The sequence below is a fragment of the Rana temporaria genome, chromosome 1 (genome assembly GCF_905171775.1).
Source record: "Rana temporaria chromosome 1, aRanTem1.1, whole genome shotgun sequence".
Classification (NCBI taxonomy): Eukaryota; Metazoa; Chordata; class Amphibia; order Anura; family Ranidae; genus Rana; species Rana temporaria.
The window spans coordinates 59383188-59406561 of NC_053489.1; the positions used below are offsets into that span (position 1 = coordinate 59383188).

Here is a 23374-nt window from a genome sequence, read left to right on the forward strand (position 1 = left end):
CTAGAGCTACTCTGTAGCTCAAAAAATGCAACCTATAGAATTTTTTAAACGTCGCCTATCGAGATTTTTAAGGGTAAAAGTTTGACGCCATGCCACGAGCGGGCGCAATTTTAAAGCATGACATGTTGGGTATCATTTAACATTATCTTTCACAATATATAAAAAAATTGGGCCAAATTTATTGTTGTCTTATTTTTTAATTCAAAAAAGTGATTTTTTTCCAAAAAAAGTGCGCTTGTAAGACCGCTGCGCAAATACGGTGTTATAAAATTTATTGCGATGACCGTCATTTTATTCTCTAGGGTGTTAGAAAAAAAATATATATAATGTTTGGGGGTTTTAAGTAATTTTCTAGCAAAAAAAATGTTTTAGTCTTGTAAACACCGAATCTGAAAAACACCTTCTGTCCTTAAGTGGTTAAAAATTGCTAATGTTGACTGGGAGAGTTTAGTTCCACTTTAACACCAGTTTCATTTAAAATGCATGTAATCATATTTTTCATGAATACATTTCTCGCTGCATGAAATAATGGTTCACATTTTTGTAAAATGTTACATTAAAGCAGCGGCTTGTTCAATAGGGCCACCTTATACCACACACAGTTTCCTTTCATTCAGTTGTTGGTGGTCATCTGCAATGATCAAGAAAGCCTGGAAATATGAGGTAGCATGTGCTTTCCATTGCAGCACCTTGTCTCAGGACCACCCAAGGAGAACAAAGCTCAGCTCCTCTGAACAGAAGCATAATCCTCCTATTATACCCAAACCTTTAACAGGTGGACATCCTTGGAAAAAAAGTTTATTCTGTTCATTTTTGTTACTTTGGTATGTTCCTTTGGTGTGTTTCCGAATAAGAAAAACAAGGATTCATTTAAAACTGGGCCTTTTAAAACTAATTTCCATTTTTTGTCGAATTTTAGAAGCCCCTACTATATGTTTGAATACATTTAGGTATGCTGTGTGAATGGGAACACACAAAAAACATATAGAAGGGGGTTTTCAAATTCAACTGCAAAAGTGGAAATACAAAACCAATATATTACTTACCTTTTTAGTGGTTTATTTGGAGCAGAATTATACATGGAACCCTTTGGGTAGCTTGAAATGTTTCAGTAAAGCTTGCAATGTGCAATTAGAACAGTGCTTCCCTTTTTTCAGTCGTCACCCTTTAAAAATTTGGACAGTCTCGAGGCACCCCATAAAAATTATGGACAGTCTCGAGGCACCCCATAAAAATTATGGACAGTCTCGAGGCACCCCATAAAAATGATGGACAGTCTCGAGACACCCCATAAAAATGATGGACAGTCTCGAGGCACCCCATAAAAATGATGGACAGTCTCGAGGCACCCAAAAAAAATGGACAGTCTCGAGGCACCCCATAAAAATGATGGACAGTCTCGAGGCACCCCATAAAAATGATGGACAGTCTCGAGGCACCCCATAAAAATGATGGACAGTCTCGAGGCACCCAAAAAAAATGGACAGTTTCGAGGCACCCCATAAAAATGATGGACAGTCTCGAGGCACCCCATAAAAATGATGGACAGTCTCGAGGCACCCCATAAAAATGATGGACAGTCTCGAGGCACCCATAAAAATTTAACAGTCTCGAGGCACCCAATAAAAATGATGGACAGTCTCGAGGCACCCCATAAAAATCATATACAGTCTCGAGGCACCCCATAAAAATTATGGACAGTCTCAAGGCACCCCATAAAAATTATGGACAGTCTCGAGGCACCCCATAAAAATTATGGACAGTCTCGAGGCACCCCATAAAAATGATGGACAGTCTCGAGGCACCCAATAAAAATGGACAGTCTCGAGGCACCCAATAAAAATGATGGACAGTCCCGAGGCACCCCATAAAAATTATATATAGTCTCGAGGCACCCCATAAAAATCATGGACAGTCTCGAGGCACCCCATAAAAATGATGGACAGTATTGAGACTCCCCATAAAAATTAGACAGTCTCGAGGCACCCAATAAAAAAAATGGACAGTCTCGAGGCACCCCAATTTTTTTTTAGACAGGCTCGAGCCACCACATAAAAATTAGGGACAGTCTCGAGGCACCCCATAAAAATGATGGACAATCTCGAGGCACCCAATAAAAATGATGGGCAGTCTCGAGGCACCCCATAAAATGATGGACAGTCTCGAGGCACCCCATAAAAATTATGGACAGTCTCGAGGCACCCCATAAAAATGGGCAGTATTGAGACTCCCCATAAAAATTATAGACAGTCTTGAGGCACCCAATAAAAGATGGACAGTCTCGAGGCACCCCAATTTTTTTTAGACAGGCTCGAGCCACCACATAAAAATGATGGACAGTCTCGAGGCACCCCATAAAAATGATGGACAGTCTCGAGGCACCCCATAAAAATGATGGACAGTCTCGAGGCACCCCATAAAAATGATGGACAGTCTCGAGGCACCCAAAAAAATTAAACAGTCTCGAGGCACCCCATAAAAATGATGGACAGTCTCGAGGCACCCCATAAAAATGATGGACAGTCTCCAGGCACCCCACAAAAATGATGGACAGTCTCGAGGCACCCCATAAAAATGATGGACAGTCTCGAGGCACCCAATAAAAATGGACAGTCTCGAGGCACCCAATAAAAATGATGGACAGTCCCAAGGCACCCCATAAAAATGATATATAGTCTCGAGGCACCCCATAAAAATCATGGACAGTCTCGAGGCACCCCATAAAAATCATGGACAGTATTGAGACTCCCCATAAAAATTAGACAGTTTAGAGGCACCCAATAAAAAAATGGACAGTCTCGAGGCACCCCAATTTTTTTTAGACAGGCTCGAGCCACCACATAAAAATGATGGACAGTCTCGAGGCACCCCATAAAAATGGGCAGTATTGAGACTCCCCATAAAAATTATAGACAGTCTTGAGGCACCCAATAAAAAATGGACAGTCTCGAGGCACCCCAATTTTTTTTAGACAGGCTCGAGCCACCACATAAAAATGATGGACAGTCTCGAGGCACCCCATAAAAATGATGGACAGTCTCGAGGCACCCCATAAAAATGATGGACAGTCTCGAGGCATCCCATAAAAATGATGGACAGTCTCGAGGCACCCAAAAAAATTGAACAGTCTCGAGGCACCCCATAAAAATGATGGACAGTCTCGAGGCACCCCATAAAAATGATGGACAGTCTCGAGGCACCCAATAAAAATGGACAGTCTCGAGGCAACCAATAAAAATTATGGACAGTCCCAAGGCACCCCATAAAAATGATATATAGTCTCGAGGCACCCCATAAAAACCATGGACAGTCTCGAGGCACCCCATAAAAATGATGGACAATATTGAGACTCCCCATAAAAATTAGACAGTCTCGAGGCACCCAATAAAAAAATGGACAGTCTCGAGGCACCCCAATTTTTTTTTATACAGGCTCGAGCCACCACATAAAAATTAGGGACAGTCTCGAGGCACCCCATAAAAATGATGGACAATCTCGAGGCACCCAATAAAAATGATGGGCAGTCTCGAGGCACCCCATAAAATGATGGACAGTCTCGAGGCACTCCATAAAAATTATGGACAATCTCGAGACCCACCATAAAAATGGACAGTTTTGAGGCACCCCATAAAAATGGACAGTCCCGAGACACCCAATAAAAATGATGGACAGTCTCTAAGCACCCCATAAAAATGATGGACAGTCTCGAGGCACCCCATAAAAATGGGCAGTATTGAGACTCCCCATAAAAATTATAGACAGTCTCGAGCCACCACATAAAAATGATGGAGAGTCTCGAGGCACCCCATAAAAATTATATACAGTCTCGAGGCACCCCATAAAAATGATGCACAGTCTCGAGGCACCCCATAAAAATGATGGACAGTCTCGAGGCACCCCATAAAAATGATGGACAGTCTCCAGGCACCCCATAAAAATGATGGACAGCCTCGAGGCACCCCATAAAAATGATGGACAGTCTCGAGGCACCCAATAAAAATGGACAGTCTCGAGGCACCCCATAAAAATTATATATAGTCTCGAGGCACCCCATAAAAATCATGGACAGTCTCGAGGCACCCCATAAAAATCATGGACAGTATTGAGACTCCCCATAAAAATTAGACAGTCTCGAGGCACCCAATAAAAAAATGGACAGTCTCGAGGCACCCCAATTTTTTTTTAGACAGGCTCGAGCCACCACATAAAAATTAGGGACAGTCTCGAGGCACCCCATAAAAATGATGGACAATCTTGAGGCACCCAATAAAAATGATGGGCAGTCTCGAGGCACCCCATAAAATGATGGACAGTCTTGAGGCACCCCATAAAAATTATGGACAGTCTCGAGGCACCCCATAAAAATGATGGACAGTCTCGAGGCACCCCATAAAAATGGGCAGTATTGAGACTCCCCATAAAAATTATAGACAGTCTCGATGCACCCAATAAAAAATGGACAGTCTCGAGGCACCCCAATTTTTTTTTAGACAGGCTCGAGCCACCACATAAAAATGATGGACAGTCTCAAGGCACCCCATAAAAATGGGCAGTCTCGAGGCACCCAATAAAAATGATGGACAGTCCCGAGGCACCCCATAAAAATTATATATAGTCTCGAGGCACCCCATAAAAATCATGGACAGTCTCGAGGCACCCCATAAAAATCATGGACAGTATTGAGACTCCCCATAAAAATTAGACAGTCTCGAGGCACCCAATAAAAAAATGGACAGTCTCGAGGCACCCCAATTTTTTTTTAGACAGGCTCGAGCCACCACATAAAAATTAGGGACAGTCTCGAGGCACCCCATAAAAATGATGGACAATCTCGAGGCACCCAATAAAAATGATGGGCAGTCTCGAGGCACCCCATAAAATGATGGACAGTCTCGAGGCACCCCATAAAAATTATGGACAGTCTCGAGGCACCCCATAAAAATGATGGACAGTCTCGAGGCACCCCATAAAAATGGGCAGTATTGAGACTCCCCATAAAAATTATAGACAGTCTCGATGCACCCAATAAAAAATGGACAGTCTCGAGGCACCCCAATTTTTTTTTAGACAGGCTCGAGCCACCACATAAAAATGATGGACAGTCTCAAGGCACCCCATAAAAATGGGCAGTATTGAGACTCCCCATAAAAATTATAGACAGTCTTGAGGCACCCAATAAAAAATGGACAGTCTCGAGGCACCCCAATTTTTTTAGACAGGCTCGAGCCACCACATAAAAATGATGGACAGTCTCAAGGCACCCCATAAAAATGATGGACAGTCTCGAGGCACCCAAAAAAATTGAACAGTCTCGAGGCACCCAATAAAAATGGACAGTCTCGAGGCACCCCATAAAAATTATATACAGTCTCGAGGCACCCCATAAAAATTATGGACAGTCTCGAGGCACCCCATAAAAATGATGGACAGTCTCCAGGCACCCCATAAAAATGGACAGTCTCGAGGCACCCCATAAAAATGATGGACAGTCTCGAGGCACCCAATAAAAATGGACAGTCTCGAGGCACCCAATAAAAATGGACAGTCTCGAGGCACCCAATAAAAATTATGGACAGTCCCAAGGCACCCCATAAAAATTATATATAGTCTCGAGGCACCCCATAAAAACCATGGACAGTCTCGAGGCACCCCATAAAAATGATGGACAGTATTGAGACTCCCCATAAAAATTAGACAGTCTCGAGGCACCCAATAAGAAAATGGACAGTCTCGAGGCACCCCAATTTTTTTTATACAGGCTCGAGCCACCACATAAAAATTAGGGACAGTCTCGAGGCACCCCATAAAAATGATGGACAATCTCGAGGCACCCAATAAAAATGATGGGCAGTCTCGAGGCACCCCATAAAATGATGGACAGTCTCGAGGCACCCCATAAAATGATGGACAGTCTCGAGGCACTCCATAAAAATTATGGACAATCTCGAGACACACCATAAAAATGGACAGTCCCGAGACACCCAATAAAAATGATGGACAGTCTCTAAGCACCCCATAAAAATGATGGATAGTCTCGAGCCACCACATAAAAATGATGGACAGTCTCGAGGCACCCCATAAAAATGGGCAGTATTGAGACTCCCCATAAAAATTATAGACAGTCTCGAGCCACCACATAAAAATGATGGAGAGTCTCGAGGCACCCCATAAAAATTATATACAGTCTCGAGGCACCCCATAAAAATGATGCACAGTCTCGAGGCACCCCATAAAAATGATGGACAGTCTCGAGGCACCCCATAAAAATGATGGACAGTCTCCAGGCACCCCATAAAAATGATGGACAGCCTCGAGGCACCCCATAAAAATGATGGACAGTCTCGAGGCACCCAATAAAAATGATGGACAGTCTCCAGGCACCCCATAAAAATGATGGACAGCCTCGAGGCACCCCATAAAAATGATGGACAGTCTCGAGGCACCCAATAAAAATGGACAGTCTCGAGGCACCCAATAAAAATGATGGACAGTCCCGAGGCACCCCATAAAAATTATATATAGTCTCGAGGCACCCCATAAAAATCATGGACAGTCTCGAGGCACCCCATAAAAATCATGGACAGTATTGAGACTCCCCATAAAAATTAGACAGTCTCGAGGCACCCAATAAAAAAATGGACAGTCTCGAGGCACCCCAATTTTTTTTTAGACAGGCTCGAGCCACCACATAAAAATTAGGGACAGTCTCGAGGCACCCCATAAAAATGATGGACAATCTCGAGGCACCCAATAAAAATGATGGGCAGTCTCGAGGCACCCCATAAAATGATGGACAGTCTCGAGGCACCCCATAAAAATTATGGACAGTCTCGAGGCACCCCATAAAAATGATGGACAGTCTCGAGGCACCCCATAAAAATGGGCAGTATTGAGACTCCCCATAAAAATTATAGACAGTCTCGATGCACCCAATAAAAAATGGACAGTCTCGAGGCACCCCAATTTTTTTTTAGACAGGCTCGAGCCACCACATAAAAATGATGGACAGTCTCAAGGCACCCCATAAAAATGGGCAGTCTCGAGGCACCCAATAAAAATTATGGACAGTCCCGAGGCACCCCATAAAAATTATATATAGTCTCGAGGCACCCCATAAAAATCATGGACAGTCTCGAGGCACCCCATAAAAATCATGGACAGTATTGAGACTCCCCATAAAAATTAGACAGTCTCGAGGCACCCAATAAAAAAATGGACAGTCTCGAGGCACCCCAATTTTTTTTTAGACAGGCTCGAGCCACCACATAAAAATTAGGGACAGTCTCGAGGCACCCCATAAAAATGATGGACAATCTCGAGGCACCCAATAAAAATGATGGGCAGTCTCGAGGCACCCCATAAAATGATGGACAGTCTCGAGGCACCCCATAAAAATTATGGACAGTCTCGAGGCACCCCATAAAAATGATGGACAGTCTCGAGGCACCCCATAAAAATGGGCAGTATTGAGACTCCCCATAAAAATTATAGACAGTCTCGATGCACCCAATAAAAAATGGACAGTCTCGAGGCACCCCAATTTTTTTTTAGACAGGCTCGAGCCACCACATAAAAATGATGGACAGTCTCAAGGCACCCCATAAAAATGGGCAGTCTCGAGGCACCCAATAAAAATGATGGACAGTCCCGAGGCACCCCATAAAAATTATATATAGTCTCGAGGCACCCCATAAAAATCATGGACAGTCTCGAGGCACCCCAAAAAAATCATGGACAGTATTGAGACTCCCCATAAAAATTAGACAGTCTCGAGGCACCCAATAAAAAAATGGACAGTCTCGAGGCACCCCAATTTTTTTTTAGACAGGCTCGAGCCACCACATAAAAATTAGGGACAGTCTCGAGGCACCCCATAAAAATGATGGACAATCTCGAGGCACCCAATAAAAATGATGGGCAGTCTCGAGGCACCCCATAAAATGATGGACAGTCTCGAGGCACCCCATAAAAATTATGGACAGTCTCAAGGCACCCCATAAAAATGATGGACAGTCTCGAGGCACCCCATAAAAATGGGCAGTATTGAGACTCCCCATAAAAATTATAGACAGTCTCGATGCACCCAATAAAAAATGGACAGTCTCGAGGCACCCCAATTTTTTTTTAGACAGGCTCGAGCCACCACATAAAAATGATGGACAGTCTCAAGGCACCCCATAAAAATGGGCAGTATTGAGACTCCCCATAAAAATTATAGACAGTCTTGAGGCACCCAATAAAAAATGGACAGTCTCGAGGCACCCCAATTTTTTTAGACAGGCTCGAGCCACCACATAAAAATGATGGACAGTCTCAAGGCACCCCATAAAAATGATGGACAGTCTCGAGGCACCCAAAAAAATTGAACAGTCTCGAGGCACCCAATAAAAATGGACAGTCTCGAGGCACCCCATAAAAATTATATACAGTCTCGAGGCACCCCATAAAAATTATGGACAGTCTCGAGGCACCCCATAAAAATGATGGACAGTCTCCAGGCACCCCATAAAAATGGACAGTCTCGAGGCACCCCATAAAAATGATGGACAGTCTCGAGGCACCCAATAAAAATGGACAGTCTCGAGGCACCCAATAAAAATGATGGACAGTCCCGAGGCACCCCATAAAAATGATATATAGTCTCGAGGCACCCCATAAAAATCATGGACAGTCTCGAGGCACCCCATAAAAATCATGGACAGTATAGAGACTCCCCATAAAAATTAGACAGTCTCGAGGCACCCAATAAAAAAATGGACAGTCTCGAGGCACCCCAATTTTTTTTTAGACAGGCTCGAGCCACCACATAAAAATTAGGGACAGTCTCGAGGCACCCCATAAAAATGATGGACAATCTCGAGGCACCCAATAAAAATGATGGGCAGTCTCGAGGCACTCCATAAAATGATGGACAGTCTCGAGGCACTCCATAAAAATTATGGACAATCTCGAGACACACCATAAAAATGGACAGTTTTGAGGCACCCCATAAAAATGGACAGTCCCGAGACACCCAATAAAAATGATGGACAGTCTCTAAGCACCCCATAAAAATGATGGATAGTCCCGAGGCACCCCATAAAATGATGGACAGTCTTGAGGCAAAAAAGGGTTTTACTAGGGGTTTTACCCCTTAAAAACATGAGTTTTTGTTCCTACACATAATATTGAAACCAAAACGAGCCATCCTGAAGGTAGAGTTTCTATCCCGTATATAGTGTCATGTACATATATTTAAAGTAATATTACACTTTGTATAAAACACATATTATAGCAGGAAATGATAACTTGTCCCCAAGCCAACACGTTTCACCAGTGGTGGCTTCTTCAAGGGTTCAGGGGATATGTATGGTTTGGAACAACACCTATATGTGTCAACAAACACAAGTGCGACACTTCAAAACAAATCCCCCTTGTGCGTAGACCAAAAGTCCCAAAGCGAAGTCTGCAGCCAAGAGGAACAGTTGTTGAGCAGTTGCCACACTAACAAGAGGGCCAGAGATGCATGCCTCCATATGGGTCGCTTAAAAAAAAAAGAAAAGGGTAATCAATATATTGGCGAAATTGCTTGATTTTCAGAGATATATTAACATAAAGTTTAAAGGAAAATTTTCCAAAGAAAAACAAGGATCCTGCCATTGCTGAGACTGGCAACCTTGTATTTCTCTTAAATAACTTTAACACTTGAGTGTAAATCCTCTTTAAAAAAAAATCCAAGTAAACAAAGCAGTTCTGCATGTACAATAGCCCTTCTTCAGACAAGCAATACTACACCTGGAATATGATCTGTGATTTAAGGGATGAAGTCAAATGATATACTGCAAATAATGGCAAACCACTCAATTTGTGACCAACACAAATTTAAATATGAAGATTTCACTGTAAATACATAAAGCCAACAAACCCCATTGGATTCATTAGTACTAGAAAAGCAGAGGTCTCTGTTGCATAAATGTATATGGGTAGGTTACACACGTCAGTGTAGTTTGGGAACTGTGGGTCCAGTCTCAGATTTTGAACATTTCAAAAAGACTGGCCCTGTATTGGGAATCCTTCTAGGGGACTGAGATATTCTGTAAATAAACTTGCTCTCAGTTTCACTCTAGGCATCTGGGGTGCACTCAAAGCGCCCCTTCTCTATGTTTACATCTACTAAGGCTTAACACACTGCCTTTAACAACTTAAGACCCGGACCATTATGCAGGTTAAGGACCTTGCCCCTTTTTGCGATTCGGCACTGCGTCGCTTTAACTGACAATTGCGCGGACGTGTGACGTGGCTCCCAAACAAAATTGGCGTCCTTTTTTTCCCACAAATAGAGCTTTCGTTTGGTGGTTTTTGATCACCTTTGTGGTTTTTATTTTTTGCCCTATAAACAAAAATAGAGCGACAATTTTGAAAAAAATGCAATATTTTTTACTTTTTGCTATAATAAATATCCCCCAAAATATATATATATACTTTTTTTTGCCTCAGTTTAGGCTGAAACGTATTCTTCTACCTGTTTTAAAAAAAAAAAATTGCAATAAGCGTTTATCGATTGGTTTGCGCAAAATTTATAGCGTTTACAAAATAGGGGATAGTTTTATTGCATTTTTATTAATAATTTTTTTTTTACTACTAATGGCGGCGATCAGCGATTTTTTTCGTGACTGCGACATTATTGCGGACACATCGGACACTTTTGACACATTTTTGGGACCATTGCCATTTTCACAGCAAAAAGTGCTATAAAAATGCACTGTTTACTGTGAAAATTACAATTGCCGTTTAGGAGTTAACCACTAGGGGGCGCTGTAGGGGTTAAGTGTGACCTCATATGTGTTTCTAACTGTAGGGGGCGGGGCTGGATGTGTGACGTCATTGATCATCTTTCCCTATATCAGCTAACAGATGATCAATGACAATGCCACAACGAAGAACAGGGAAGGTGCGTTTACACACACCTCTCCCCGTTCTTCAGCTCCGGTGACTGATTGCGGGACACCGGCAGCGATCGGGTCCGCGGGTCCCGCCGGCAAGGTCACGGAGCTTGCGACCCCACGTCGACCCCACGGCTGGGCTTAACCTCCCTGGCGGTATGATTCTTTCAGAAAAAACATGCTGAAAGCGGTACCATTATTTGCAAGGAAATTTGGCGTTTTATATTGTAGGTCTGTCATTTTTAGAAATAACTCACTTAAATCTGACCAAACAAGCTTCTAATAGGCATCCCGGGTATGACATTTTTTTAAAAACAAAATTATAAATTATAATATAATAAATAATTATAAATAATTATAACAAATAATAATATAATTATAATAAAAATTATTCAATAATGTAATCAAATCAAAATCACTGAAATTTGCTCAGTTGCAGAATTGTCGCTGTCATTATTTTTTTTTTTTTATGACGAATTTCCCCACAAATCGCTATCGCACAATTCTGCAAGTGATTATAATTTATTATCGCTGTTTTTTAGCTGATCTAAAACTATTTTTGACATAAAGGGACACTTTTGGTTGCTATGGACAATCTACAGTTTGCAGGGAGAAAGAAAGGTTTTTATTATATAAAATGACATGTAGGGCACTGGGCAGACCACTAGGGACAAGGGGGTGTGTTTTTTTTACATACAGTACTGTAATCTATAAGATTACAGTATACTGTATGTATAGTGTTTGTTTACTTTTTTGAATTTGGCGCCGTTCTCCGTCCCCGTGCGTCGTAACGTCGCAGGGAACGACGATCGGCGTCACACGGAGGCACTGTGTGAATCGAGCGAGGTCCTGCTCGCTCACACAGCGCGGTGGCATCGCTGGATCCAGGGACAAGGTAAGTAAAACTCCCTGTACATCCAGCGAGGCGAGCCCGAGTCTGACTCGGGGTTACCGATCCTTGCCCAAAAATCTCACCCCGAGTCAGACTCGGGAACACCGCCCAGGAGGTTAAAGAATCACGTACAGGTACGTGATTGTGCCCAGCCGTGCCATTCTGCCGACGTATATAGGCGTGAAGGGGTCCTTAAGTGGTTAAGCAATACCTTTCTTAAACTGTTGGAAGATGTGACACAATTAGACACAATTAGAACCCTACAGTATGAGAAAGGGAAATGACCTGTACAATGATAATGACTTGGCAAAACCAAGATGCATGCATTTACACCATATGGCAAAATCTTTTGGACACCTCTATGAGCTTGTTGGACATCCCATTCTAGAACCATGGCCATAATTTAGAGTTGCTCCCCTCTCATTCTTGCTTATGCCGCGTACACACGGTCGGAATTTCCGACAAGAAAAGTCCGATGTGAGCTTTCGGTAGGAAATTCCGACCGTGTGTATGCTCCATCTGACTTTTTCTGTCGGAATTTCCAACAGCAAAAATTTTAGAGCTGGTTCTCAATTTTTCCGACGGGAAAAGTTCTTGTCGGAAATTCCGATTGTCTGTATGCAATTCTGACGTGCAAAAAACACATTATTGAATTATTGAACTTCATTTTTCTCGGCTTGTTGTAGTGTTCTACGTCACAGTGTTCTTGACAGTCGAAATTTTGTGTGACTGTGTGTATACAACACAAGTTTGAGTCAAAATTCAGTCGGAAAAAAAACCACGGTTTTCTTGTCAGAATTTCCTATCGTGTGTACGCGGCATAAGAGTCTATAGCAGCCTCCACTATCCTGGGAAAACGTTACTTTCCACAGGATTTTGGAGTGTGTCTGTGGGAACTTTTTCTCATTCAGCCAAAAAACAAAAAAAAAATTGTGAGATCAGGTACCAAAATAGCAATTCATCAAACCATACTGCACAGACATCCATAGGTAACCCTGGTGAAGGGTGGGAGCATGGCTTTATTGTGGTACTATACAGGACAGCATGAAGAAAAGACCAACACAACTGGATTCTGAAGCAGGACTTACTGAAGTCCCATGTCAGCAAAATGTTACACCAATGTTTCAAGAGCATGGTGGCCTGCTTTTTCAAGATGATTGACAGAGGTACTAAAATAGGATAAGATAACCTTGTGTAGCGCCTGTGTACTTTCGTACAGGTGCTATATTAAATTTAGTGGGGGAATGAGAGAGTTATGTTGCTCTCATTAATTGATTTGTTAAATTTGGCTGTCCCCAATTCTGGATTGTCCTGTGGGTCAGTCTGTACTCCAGGGATGCAGTTTCATCTCTGGACGGCAGGTGGCGCCAGAGGTGTCCAGGCGGAGCCACTTCTTCCCAGCAGCCAATTAGAGAAGTTTTCCCTCGCTGGGCATGCTGGGGAGGGGTATATCTGTGGTGGAGCCCGTGGTTCGGGGTTCTTCGCAAGTTCCTGGTTCCAGGTGCGGCACCCACCTTTAGGGTGTGCGCACATCACGGGCCCCACCACTATGGCCTACCAGGCCGGGGTCACGTGCTACGTGGAGTTCCTGACTCTGGGCTCTCATAGCCCGGAGCAACTGATGCTGCCAGGGGACCCCAGTGACTTACTGGATTCCCATACCTATTGAGAAGATCCCAAGCTGGGTGCTGTTCGGTGGAGGATCGGTCTGAGGAGAACCCGGAGGCAGGTGATCCAATAGGGCTTGAACGAACCACCGGGGATCTCGGTGACCGGACATTGACAGGTTGCATTCAGACTGTCAGTCGGTGACCCCGAAAAGACATACTGGGAGGATTTGCTCTACCATTCAAAACTTTCAAGCACTAGGCCTGTGGCAGAGGTCTCATCTTAACATCCTAATTTAATTAGAGCCAAGTCGGTGGCAGAGACTTGTTCCTCCCAGAAGTTCTAAGTGGCGCTCTGGCTGCCAGGCCTGTGAGAGAGGTCTGTCCAGGGGCACTTTACCCACTCCGGCTGGAGTGGCGACGAGACGAATACAATTATAGAAGGCAGGGCTGCTTTCTTTATCCAAAGTTATCCTTCCTTCACCAACCTATCCTGTCTACCTCAAGTTGACATGTTGGTCGTGTTTGACCAGAGAAAATAAAGCATTGAAAACGTCAACCAACGGTCTGGACATTCTATTACTGCTCTCATCACCATCGTCACCCCCCGACACATCATAGAGGTAACTTAAATACGCCGATCCCAAATCTAACCAGCAGCTCCTCCGGGGGTAGCGCTGCACTTGCTTTAATTCATGGGTGTACATATTTTCTACTGTATAGTGTATTTTCTAAATTACAGATGAAATCTCTTGCACTGTTGGTGTGCTTCACTTTAAACCCTGGACCCAACTATAGGATACTTTCTATTCTAGTGTTCCCTAACTATCCTTCTTGGAGGCAAAAAAAGGGGCCTGTTTATGCTCCAAGGCAGTGCTTACACAGGAATAAGAATTCTCCCACCACCTCAACCTGACTGCCCTGGATGGGACCTGGTGAATGGCTGTTTATTGCAGCAGAGGAAAATTGGGAATGAAATTCCACAAAATCAGCTACACTTTAAAAAAAAAAAGTACAGGTCCAATTTATTTTTATGCACTTGTTTATAAAAATGTTAATTTTGGATTGGTAACTGTACTGTAAACTGTATGTTTGCAGCAGCTGGAATATACAAAGTGACGAGAAATTATTTGAATCAGGTGACAACTGACACATCCTAAAAAGTGTGAAGCTGATACTTCTTAGACATAGTCTTTGGGTTCAGAGTACTGTGATGTGTATATGTTATCAATGGTTTCTTAATTGTGATTGTTTCTGTTCTGTCCTACAGGTATCATCTTGGGGTTTTCTGTCCGATCATATCACATGACCTTCAGGGAGATCAAGTATTTCTCCTTCCCTGGAGAATTGTTGATGAGAATGCTGCAGATGCTGGTCCTGCCCCTCATTGTGTCCAGTCTGGTTACAGGTAAGGAGAAGACATCTTGGCATTGCAGTGTATTGATGATAGAAGCTTGCAGAGCACAAAGACCAGAGGCTTTATTCATTAACCCATAGCTACCAGAACCAGAATTCATGTTGAAATCAGCCTAGTAAAAGGTGGGTTATGACTGGTTGCTATTCTGTTTTCTTTAAATGCAGTTAAACTAACTGCACCCAGCTGCAGTTAAAATCTCAGTCTGAATGGCATCATTGAAAATTCATTACCTGCATTTATTTCTGTTTAGAAATGTCCTCCAAAAGCATATAAATGCAGATATGACAGATAGTGTGAATGAAGCCTAATTAGATCTCTGTACTGGACAGTAGCAGTGTAAATGAGGCCTAATTAGACCTCTGGACTGGATAAGCCTGTCATATGAACATAAAGCAGCTCCAAGTTCTTATACAGGGCAACCTCGGCCATTTATGCCATCTCTGTGGTTCTTTGTGTAACAAATTGCATATATATATATTGTAAGGGGCTAGCTCGGTAGCGGGGGTGTGTGACCCTCTGGATGGGTTCACTACACACGGAACTATGCAGAAAGGCAGTCGAAGACGGTTGAAAACAAAGATTTTGGTTTATTCTTCCATCTTGCTGGAAACAAGTGCAAGCATCCAAACAGCATAAACAAAATCAAACATAAAATAAACCCTGACCACTTGGGGCGTCTACCTTCACCACACAGGAACCTATCTATGGAGTCTAGCAGAGCCTACTGCTGGGTAGACACTGCTGATCATACAGCGAAAAAACAAAAGTGTTTTTGATTTTTATCACACAGAAAAATCAATAGCACCTCACCTCTTTAGAAGTATTTCTGCCCACTGCTCTCCTTTACTCAAAAAGCCTCAGGATGCAGCAATCAGTAGTAATCCTCTGGATTCCTTATAGAGGCCTTAATTGCCTCATTCTGAACAGCTGAAGTTTTCCAACGCCCTTAAATCTTTCTGGCTACTTCTGCAGCCGACACCTGATAATAATTGGTGTATTGTCTAAACAAGGCAGAAATGTATCTCCCGTCTGACAACACCCACAGATTTACCTGACTTCCTGTCACAATTATATATATATATATATATATATATATATATATATATATATATATATATATATATATACACATACACATATACATACATACATACATATAAACACACACACGCACACAGTAGCAGGGTCTCCAGCCTTCTCCAGTCTAATAAAAACCTCCAAGGCCAAAGATAGCTGACATCCTTTAATATGTAGTGGGTTGTGAGGCATAGTGGGTGCAAAGAGGGTGAAAGTCATTGTGCACCAGACACTTCTTGGATGTAAAAGAGGTTTTATTTCTTTTGACAATCCTTTTTTGTATTTTGGGGGGGAAAGAGGGTTAGGGCCAGGGCACCCTTAAGTAGTTACAGATTCCATTAACTCCGAGACTTTAATAGGAGGATAGTCACACAGGAAAAGGCCCCAGCAATGTGCCACTTCTGCACATGCAGGAATGCTGTCTCCTATGGCAACAGTTTTTTAACAGTTCCCAACTCAAACGTAACAGTTCTTTCAGATCCACTACAACTTCCTCTTGTAGTTCTTCAACAATGAACTCCGGTCTCGCACTAGACCCTCTGATTCACTGATTCTGAATCCCTTGAGCTCCTCCAGTGATGGTGGTGGTATCTCCCGCAAGCATCGCCCTATGCTTCCCTGCTGGGTCCCTAGCTTGGCACTCCAGATACTTCTCAATCTTCACCCCTGCTGACCGGTGAGGTCCCTGGTTTGACTCACAAGGCTGCTCTGCAAGCGTCTCCTCTGCTGGTTGGGTCCCTGACTTGATCATTACCTGAATTTTCTCTACCGTGCCCATTCGTCGAGAAAATGGTCCCTTTGTGGCGACAGCTTCCCTTCTAACCCCAACCACTGACAGGTTCTCCAGCCGAGAGAACCGTCACTCTCGGTCGGACTGCAAGCCGCAGTCACAACCCTGTGCTGCCCACTCACTTCTGGATAGGCCCTCACACAGCCTGGCAGCCAAATGCCCCAGAGATAGGCCCAATCTCTGACCTAGCAGCCTGGGCTGTATGACACACGTCCACTCAGACAGTCGTCCAGGTGGCACAGAACACAGATCACCTGAATATATAGGTTCTCCCAGCACCCCATTGGCTGAGATACCCCATATACCCATAACCTGACCTTGGGTTGCCTTCTCATATCTAGTACCACCAAGTTCCCGACCACCTAGCGGTAGAAGAGAAAAGTGGAACAAGGGCAAATTTAGGGAAAAATCAATAGATCTCTACCAATCGACCAAGATGACTACTCTTGGCAAGTAAATTTGTGAGGAGCTCCCTGACTAAACCCCAGGATGCTGCATCTATATATTATATATATTAAAGTTGAAATTGCATATATCTAAAGTTTACATACCTAAAGTTCATATTCTTTATTAATATTTAAATAAAGTTAATAACCTCCTCTTGACCCCTCATAGTATATATTTTTAAATATATAAAAAAATATATAGTATTTTCCCATATAAATTGGGTATTTTTCTATCTGCACATTTATCTAATGCTCATTGTTTACCTCCTTTTACTTCTACTGGTTTTTACCTGTTAATCCTGTTAATCGTTTTAATGCCACCCTTTTTCCTTATAGGGGTGGCAATGCTGCTGCTGAAATTACAGCAGTGTTGTCACCCTGCCCGCACAACACTTGCAGATCCTCCTGTAAACTGAATACTGCTCATTACCAGTACAGGAAGACATAAAATCAGGAAGCTGAAAAAAGTACATAAAAAAAAAATTTACTTTACAGCACATTTTTGCAAAATTTACTGAAGATCTGTGGCACCAAACCTTAACTGGCACTCTGTCAGTTCTGCCATTTCCCAAAAGGATTGGACTGTTGGCCTGATGCAAGTTTGTGTAGGATGCCCAGGTTTAAATCTCACTTAGGTCGATGACTGCCATCTACAAAATTATGTCTCAGCTATTGTAAAGCTCACAACTGTCCCTGATTTTGAGGGACTGTCCCTGATTTGGAGCAATGCCCCTCTTTCCCCCTCATTTGTCCCTCATTTTGGTCTGATCCATATAGTTGTATATAAAATGCACTTTTTATCTTTCAAAAATAGTTTCCCAGTGCTGAACCTTTCATCCAAATTCTATATTGATGCATGTGTCAATTTTAAAGGACAATATAAAGGAATAGTAGTGGTAAAAAAAAGAGTCCTTGTGGATTTAATTACCCCCTTTTTTTGGTTAATTCTCCTTTAAAGTGGTGTGTCAGGGGACGTGTCCTATGTCTACATATGTTAGGTGTCCTATATTCCCATCTCAAAATGTTGGGAGGTATGGCTATTGCACCTGTCATGGAGATCTCGTAAAAAGACAATGGAGTTGGCCCTAGTATGCAGACATTACCTAGGCAGGTACAAACCTTGAAGTGAGCCCTGAAATCATGGTAATAGCAGGTATTTGTGGTGTGTAATCTTAGGCAGGAATTGTGTTGAGCGCTGTATTTTATTTGTATTGTATTGTATTCGGACAACACAATAAGAGAATGTTGTCCATTAAAATAGATAGCAACATTTAAGTCTTAAGGCATACCTTATGAACTAAAAAACACTCACTCTAGACCAGCTATTCTCAACCAGGGTTCCATGGAACACCAAGGTTCCTCCAGGGGTTGCTAGAGGTTCCTTGAGTGGCTAACAATTTTTGCATCTCAAATAAGTAACCACTGGCACCAATGATCTTTTTAGCTATCCGTAAGGGGGGATTCTTCCCAGTGACAAAATTAAGGAACATTCTTCCCTTTTAACCATCACACTATTGTACCGTGAGCTTTAGATATATCAATTATTATCAGGGGTTCCCTGAGAATAGAACATGTTTCAAAGGTTTCTCCAGGTTAAAAAGATTGAGAACGGTTGCTTTAGACTATGGACAATACAGACTCCTTACTTTTCAGATACAGTACATTTTGTGGCCTTCTATATTCTATTAAAGGAATAATAAAGTGCACCCATATTTCTTTTAGGCCCTCTGCAACTTACCTTAAAACTGCAGAGTAGGCACTGCCTGGTGCAGACCGATGCCAATAACATCCCATTCTGTTCTTGTAGGGCAGTTACAGCATTACAATTCACCACTGTAGGGAAAAGTTGAAGCTTGAGAACTGCTGTCAGCTTATCCCATGGTACAATGTAGGGCCTCAATAACTAATGTAGTGATGCCCTGAATTGCACTTTGGTTCAACTTCTACTTAAAAAAAAGAGAGTTGTAATTTATCTGAAATGTTGTATATTAATGAAGTACTATTTTTGTCAAACTGTTTGTGTCTGAAGTATTTTCGCGTAATTAAAATGATAAATAAAGATAAAACTTTTAGCAAATAAAATTGTAAAGCCCCGATTGTGGCGATTTTCCCTGTTGAATTAATGTGCCCAGGAGGTAAGCTGAACTTGCTGTAAAGGGTCTCATATCTTTTTGAAGGTGTGCAATATTTACATTTCTTAAGGAGAACTCGTGGCTTAACTTTAGGCGTTCTGCCACTAGGAGAAAAATGAAGTTCAATGCTTTTGAGCATGCGTCGACTTGATTCTAAGAATACGTGTTTTTTTCTCCATCAGAGTTCCATACAGACGAACGGAACTTCCGATATAATTTTTTTTCATATTCTCTTTCTAAGTCCGTCGGAATTTCCGACGGAAAAAGTCCGATGGGGCATACACACTGGTCGGAATATCCGATGAGAAAATTCCATCTGCCTTTTTTCATCGGAAATTCCATTCGTGTGTACGAGGCATTGCCTTGAGCTTTGATTCAATGATGAATAACGTTTTGTCCCTTAAATTAACCCACACCTCAGCCAGTAGATTTGATGAGTTATTTTTACATAAACCGTGTCTCAACCATCCACACTGTCTTGACCGAAACCCCAAATAGCACACAATACACGTCATTGGGTGAAATGAGTTCAACAAAAGCAGTGTGAATAAGTAGGTTCCTTGACCATTCTTGGCAATGACTCATTCAGGCTTCTCATTGTCCTGGCCTTTTTTGCCCAGGCTTACTAGAAGCCATGTGATTTAGACCGTGTGAACAGTTTACTACCATCCTGAAAGCCACAGTAGGACAAAATAGACTAGGCGGACATGACCTCCTTCCCTCTCGCTACACTCATGGAAAGGGGCTATTGACTGCATTATACTCCAGTTGCTGAAGCATAAAATAACTGTTAAAAATAATCAGCCAAGTTCCATTGGTTCCTTTCCACAGCTCAGAGTCTGACCTCACCAGAAGACCTGGTTTTGTACTGCCTAGTTTCATTGGGTGGTTAAGCCTATATTTTATACATTTTACAAATTAAATTAACGCATTGATATCTGACATGCAGACAGAACCTATGTATCCAATGCAAAAGTCATTAAAAAGAGATGTGCAGACTCTTTTTCCTTCCATTAACAAAGTACCATGCTTTTGTTGTGGTGTAATAAAAAATAAAAAAAGGTCATTCACTGCATTTGCAGGATTTTTCATGCATAGAGTAGCCTATTGAAATTATTATTATTATACAGGATTTATATAGCATTAACAGTTTGCGCAACGCTTTACAACATCAGGGAAGACAGTACAGTCACAATACAATTCAATACAGGAGGGATCAGTGGGATGAATGGGCTTTTCCTAAAGGCAACATTGCATAAAATAACACAAAACCGCATTCGCACGGTCGCACCTTCATAGGTGCATAGCTGAACTTCCAGGCACAAAAGAAACGCAGAAATGGAGCTTACATTTTTTTGTTTTTTTAATGCAAGTACCCTAATTTGAAGTGGCACCATACTCCTGAAGTCCCCTGTGCAGCAGTGCTTATATTGGGAGAGGGAGAAGCAGCATAGGGAGCCAATCAGTTGTCTCAAAGGCCGGAGATGGGGAGAAGACCTGTAAGTCCTCGTACACACGATAGGTTAGCCAGAGGAAAACGGTCTGAAGGACCGTTGTCTTAGGTTAACCGATGAAGCTGACTAATGGTCCGTCGCGCCTACACACCATCGGTTAATTAACCGATCGTGTAAGAACGCGGACGCGTAAACCACGTACGACGGCACTATAAAGGGGAAGTTCAAATTTAATGGCGCCACCCTTGGGGCTGCTTTAGCTGATTTTGTGTTAGTAAAAGACGATTTGCGCTTTTCTGTCTGTTACAGCGTGATGAATGTGCTATCTCCAAAACGAATGCTAGTTTTACAAGAACGAGCGCTCCCGTCCCCTCATTTAGTCTGAGCATGCGTGGATCTTTAACCGATGGTTGGGAGTACTAACGGTTTTGACCTATCGGTTAGGTGTCCATCGGTTAAATTTTAAAGCAAGTTCCTATTTTTTTAACAGAAGGTTAAATAACCTATGGGGCCCACACACGATCGGTTTTGACCGATGAAAACAGTCCTTCAGTCCGTTGTCCTCTGGCTATCCTATCGTGTGTACGAGGCCTAAGGTTACTGAACTGGAGCAGAGAAAAATTAGGTCTGCTCCCTTGCCAGATTGGGCCGTGCTGTGTGGCAGAGCTGTGTAAATCTCAGAACGGCATCGATAGAAAAACAAATCCTTTGGCAGGTAAAACTGTGGCTTCATAGGAATTTCATCTGTGGTTTTAGCTGTTTTTCTGGAGTTCAGCATTAAATCTAGCCTTGCCCATGCATGTAAAGGTAAAGGCAAAAGATTTTAGTAAATACATAAATCCTACATACTGAAAGTCCCTGGACCTTTTCCCTGGTCAAATTTGCCTACGTGACTTACTGTGAAGCCACTGGCAATGCATATATGCCTAAGTTCTGGGTTCCCATTATCTTGCACACAATGGCCGCTCTTCCTGTACGAAGGATCTCACAATGCCCAGGAGCAGAGGAGAACCTGTTTTTGTCATTCCTGGAGAGCAGCTCATTGTTTCATACAAAGATCACCTTTACAATCAGCCTGTTCAACACCTGTTCTGATCCCTGCATATCATTTCCCTTCCGCACTGTATTGCATTTGATTCTGTGAGCTCTTAGCCACTTATATAAAGACACAGACGGACCTGTGATATCAAAAAGCTCAGGTTGGCCCAGACTGGCAATCTGACAGCCCTAGTATATGCCAGAAGAGGTGATAGAACATTGCAGGGGTTTTCTGAACTCCTGTGCTCTGCTTCTTGTGAATGGCAATGCAGATGTACTGTACAGTGGAACCTCGGATTGCGAGTAATGCGGTTAACGAGCGTTTCACAATGCGAGCACTGTATTTTTAAAAATCCTAATTTGAGTGTTCTCTCGCAAAACAAGCAGGATTCAAGCCAAAGCGGTGTGCAGTACCACGTTTGGCCTGAGGTGGGGGGGGGCGCCGGAGCCGAACGGCGCCATTCAGAAATGTTCAGAAAGACTTTGAAATACTATGTTCCTGAGCCTTTCTGAGGTTTGCCAAGGTCAGGCGAGCTATCCTCTGGACATTTTGGCTGTTTCCAAGGTTCTCCGGCGCCCCCCGCCCCTGGCCGCATGCGGTATTAGATGCCATAGAAGTCAATGCGGAACAAATTGTTTTTGTTTCCGTTGACTTCAATGGGAAAACTTGCTTTGATATGCGTGTACTTTGGATTACGAGCATTCTCCTGGAACGGATTATGCTCGTAATCCGAGGTTCCACTGTATTTCCCTTGGATCACACCTACTATATGTTTTTTTTAGTGCGTTTTGCATAAACACACTATAGTCCGTTTAACATGGTTTTCTATGGATCTAGTTCACATCTGTGCATTTTGAACCAATGTGTTTTTTTGGAAAGGGTCAGGGCCTTTTTTCCCGCAGCAGATTGCATTTTGAATGTAATAGGCTTCAATGGAACTGAACCAAAAATGCAAGTCTTGCATTATTTGATTAATTTTGAATTTTTTGGGGGCTAATAGGAAAGTATGACAGTTCTGTTCATGCAGTGCAACGTTGATGTGACTTTACACTCTCTGACACTCAAGTAGCATCAAAGTTGCATCAATGTAGTGCAGGAACCTTTGTGTCACATGTTAGGGTTGGGATTAGGGGTTAAGGATGGGGTTAAGATCTAGGGTTAGATGATAGGGTAAAGGGCTAGGGTTAAGCCCTGTACACACGATCGGATTGTCCGCATGCTTAACAACCAATGACTCCCGATGACTATCAGAATTCCCCATTGACAACTGAATGTAAACAAAAGTATGTCGGCATTAAAAAAAAAAAACTTTGGGTCTGGTGCAGATTTTAAGGCAAACACCAAAAAACAAAACAAAAAAAAACAACGGTGTGGGTTCCCCCCCGAAATCCATACCAAACCCTTAAGTGTCTGTTTGGTATGAATTTTGGGGGGACCCCCATGCCATTTTTTTGGCTCGAGTTCCACTCAAAATCCATACCAGATCTAATGTGGGGGCTCATGCCGTTTAATTCTGGCATAGGGTTCCCCTTAAAATCCATTCCAAACTTAAAGGGGTTGTAAAGTCTTGTTTTTTTCTCTCTAAAAAAAAAAAAACA

The 23374-nt window shown here is 42.6% G+C and overlaps 1 protein-coding gene across 1 annotated transcript in view; it reads left to right on the plus strand.

Annotated features, from left to right (window-relative positions):
- Positions 1–23374, plus strand: part of SLC1A3 (solute carrier family 1 member 3) — a 130622-nt gene that overhangs the window by 32290 nt on the left and 74958 nt on the right. Inside the window, exon 3 of the mRNA XM_040338438.1 lies at positions 14692–14829. Within this exon, the coding sequence (XP_040194372.1) occupies positions 14692–14829 (138 nt within the window). The remainder of the gene's footprint in view (positions 1–14691; positions 14830–23374) is intronic.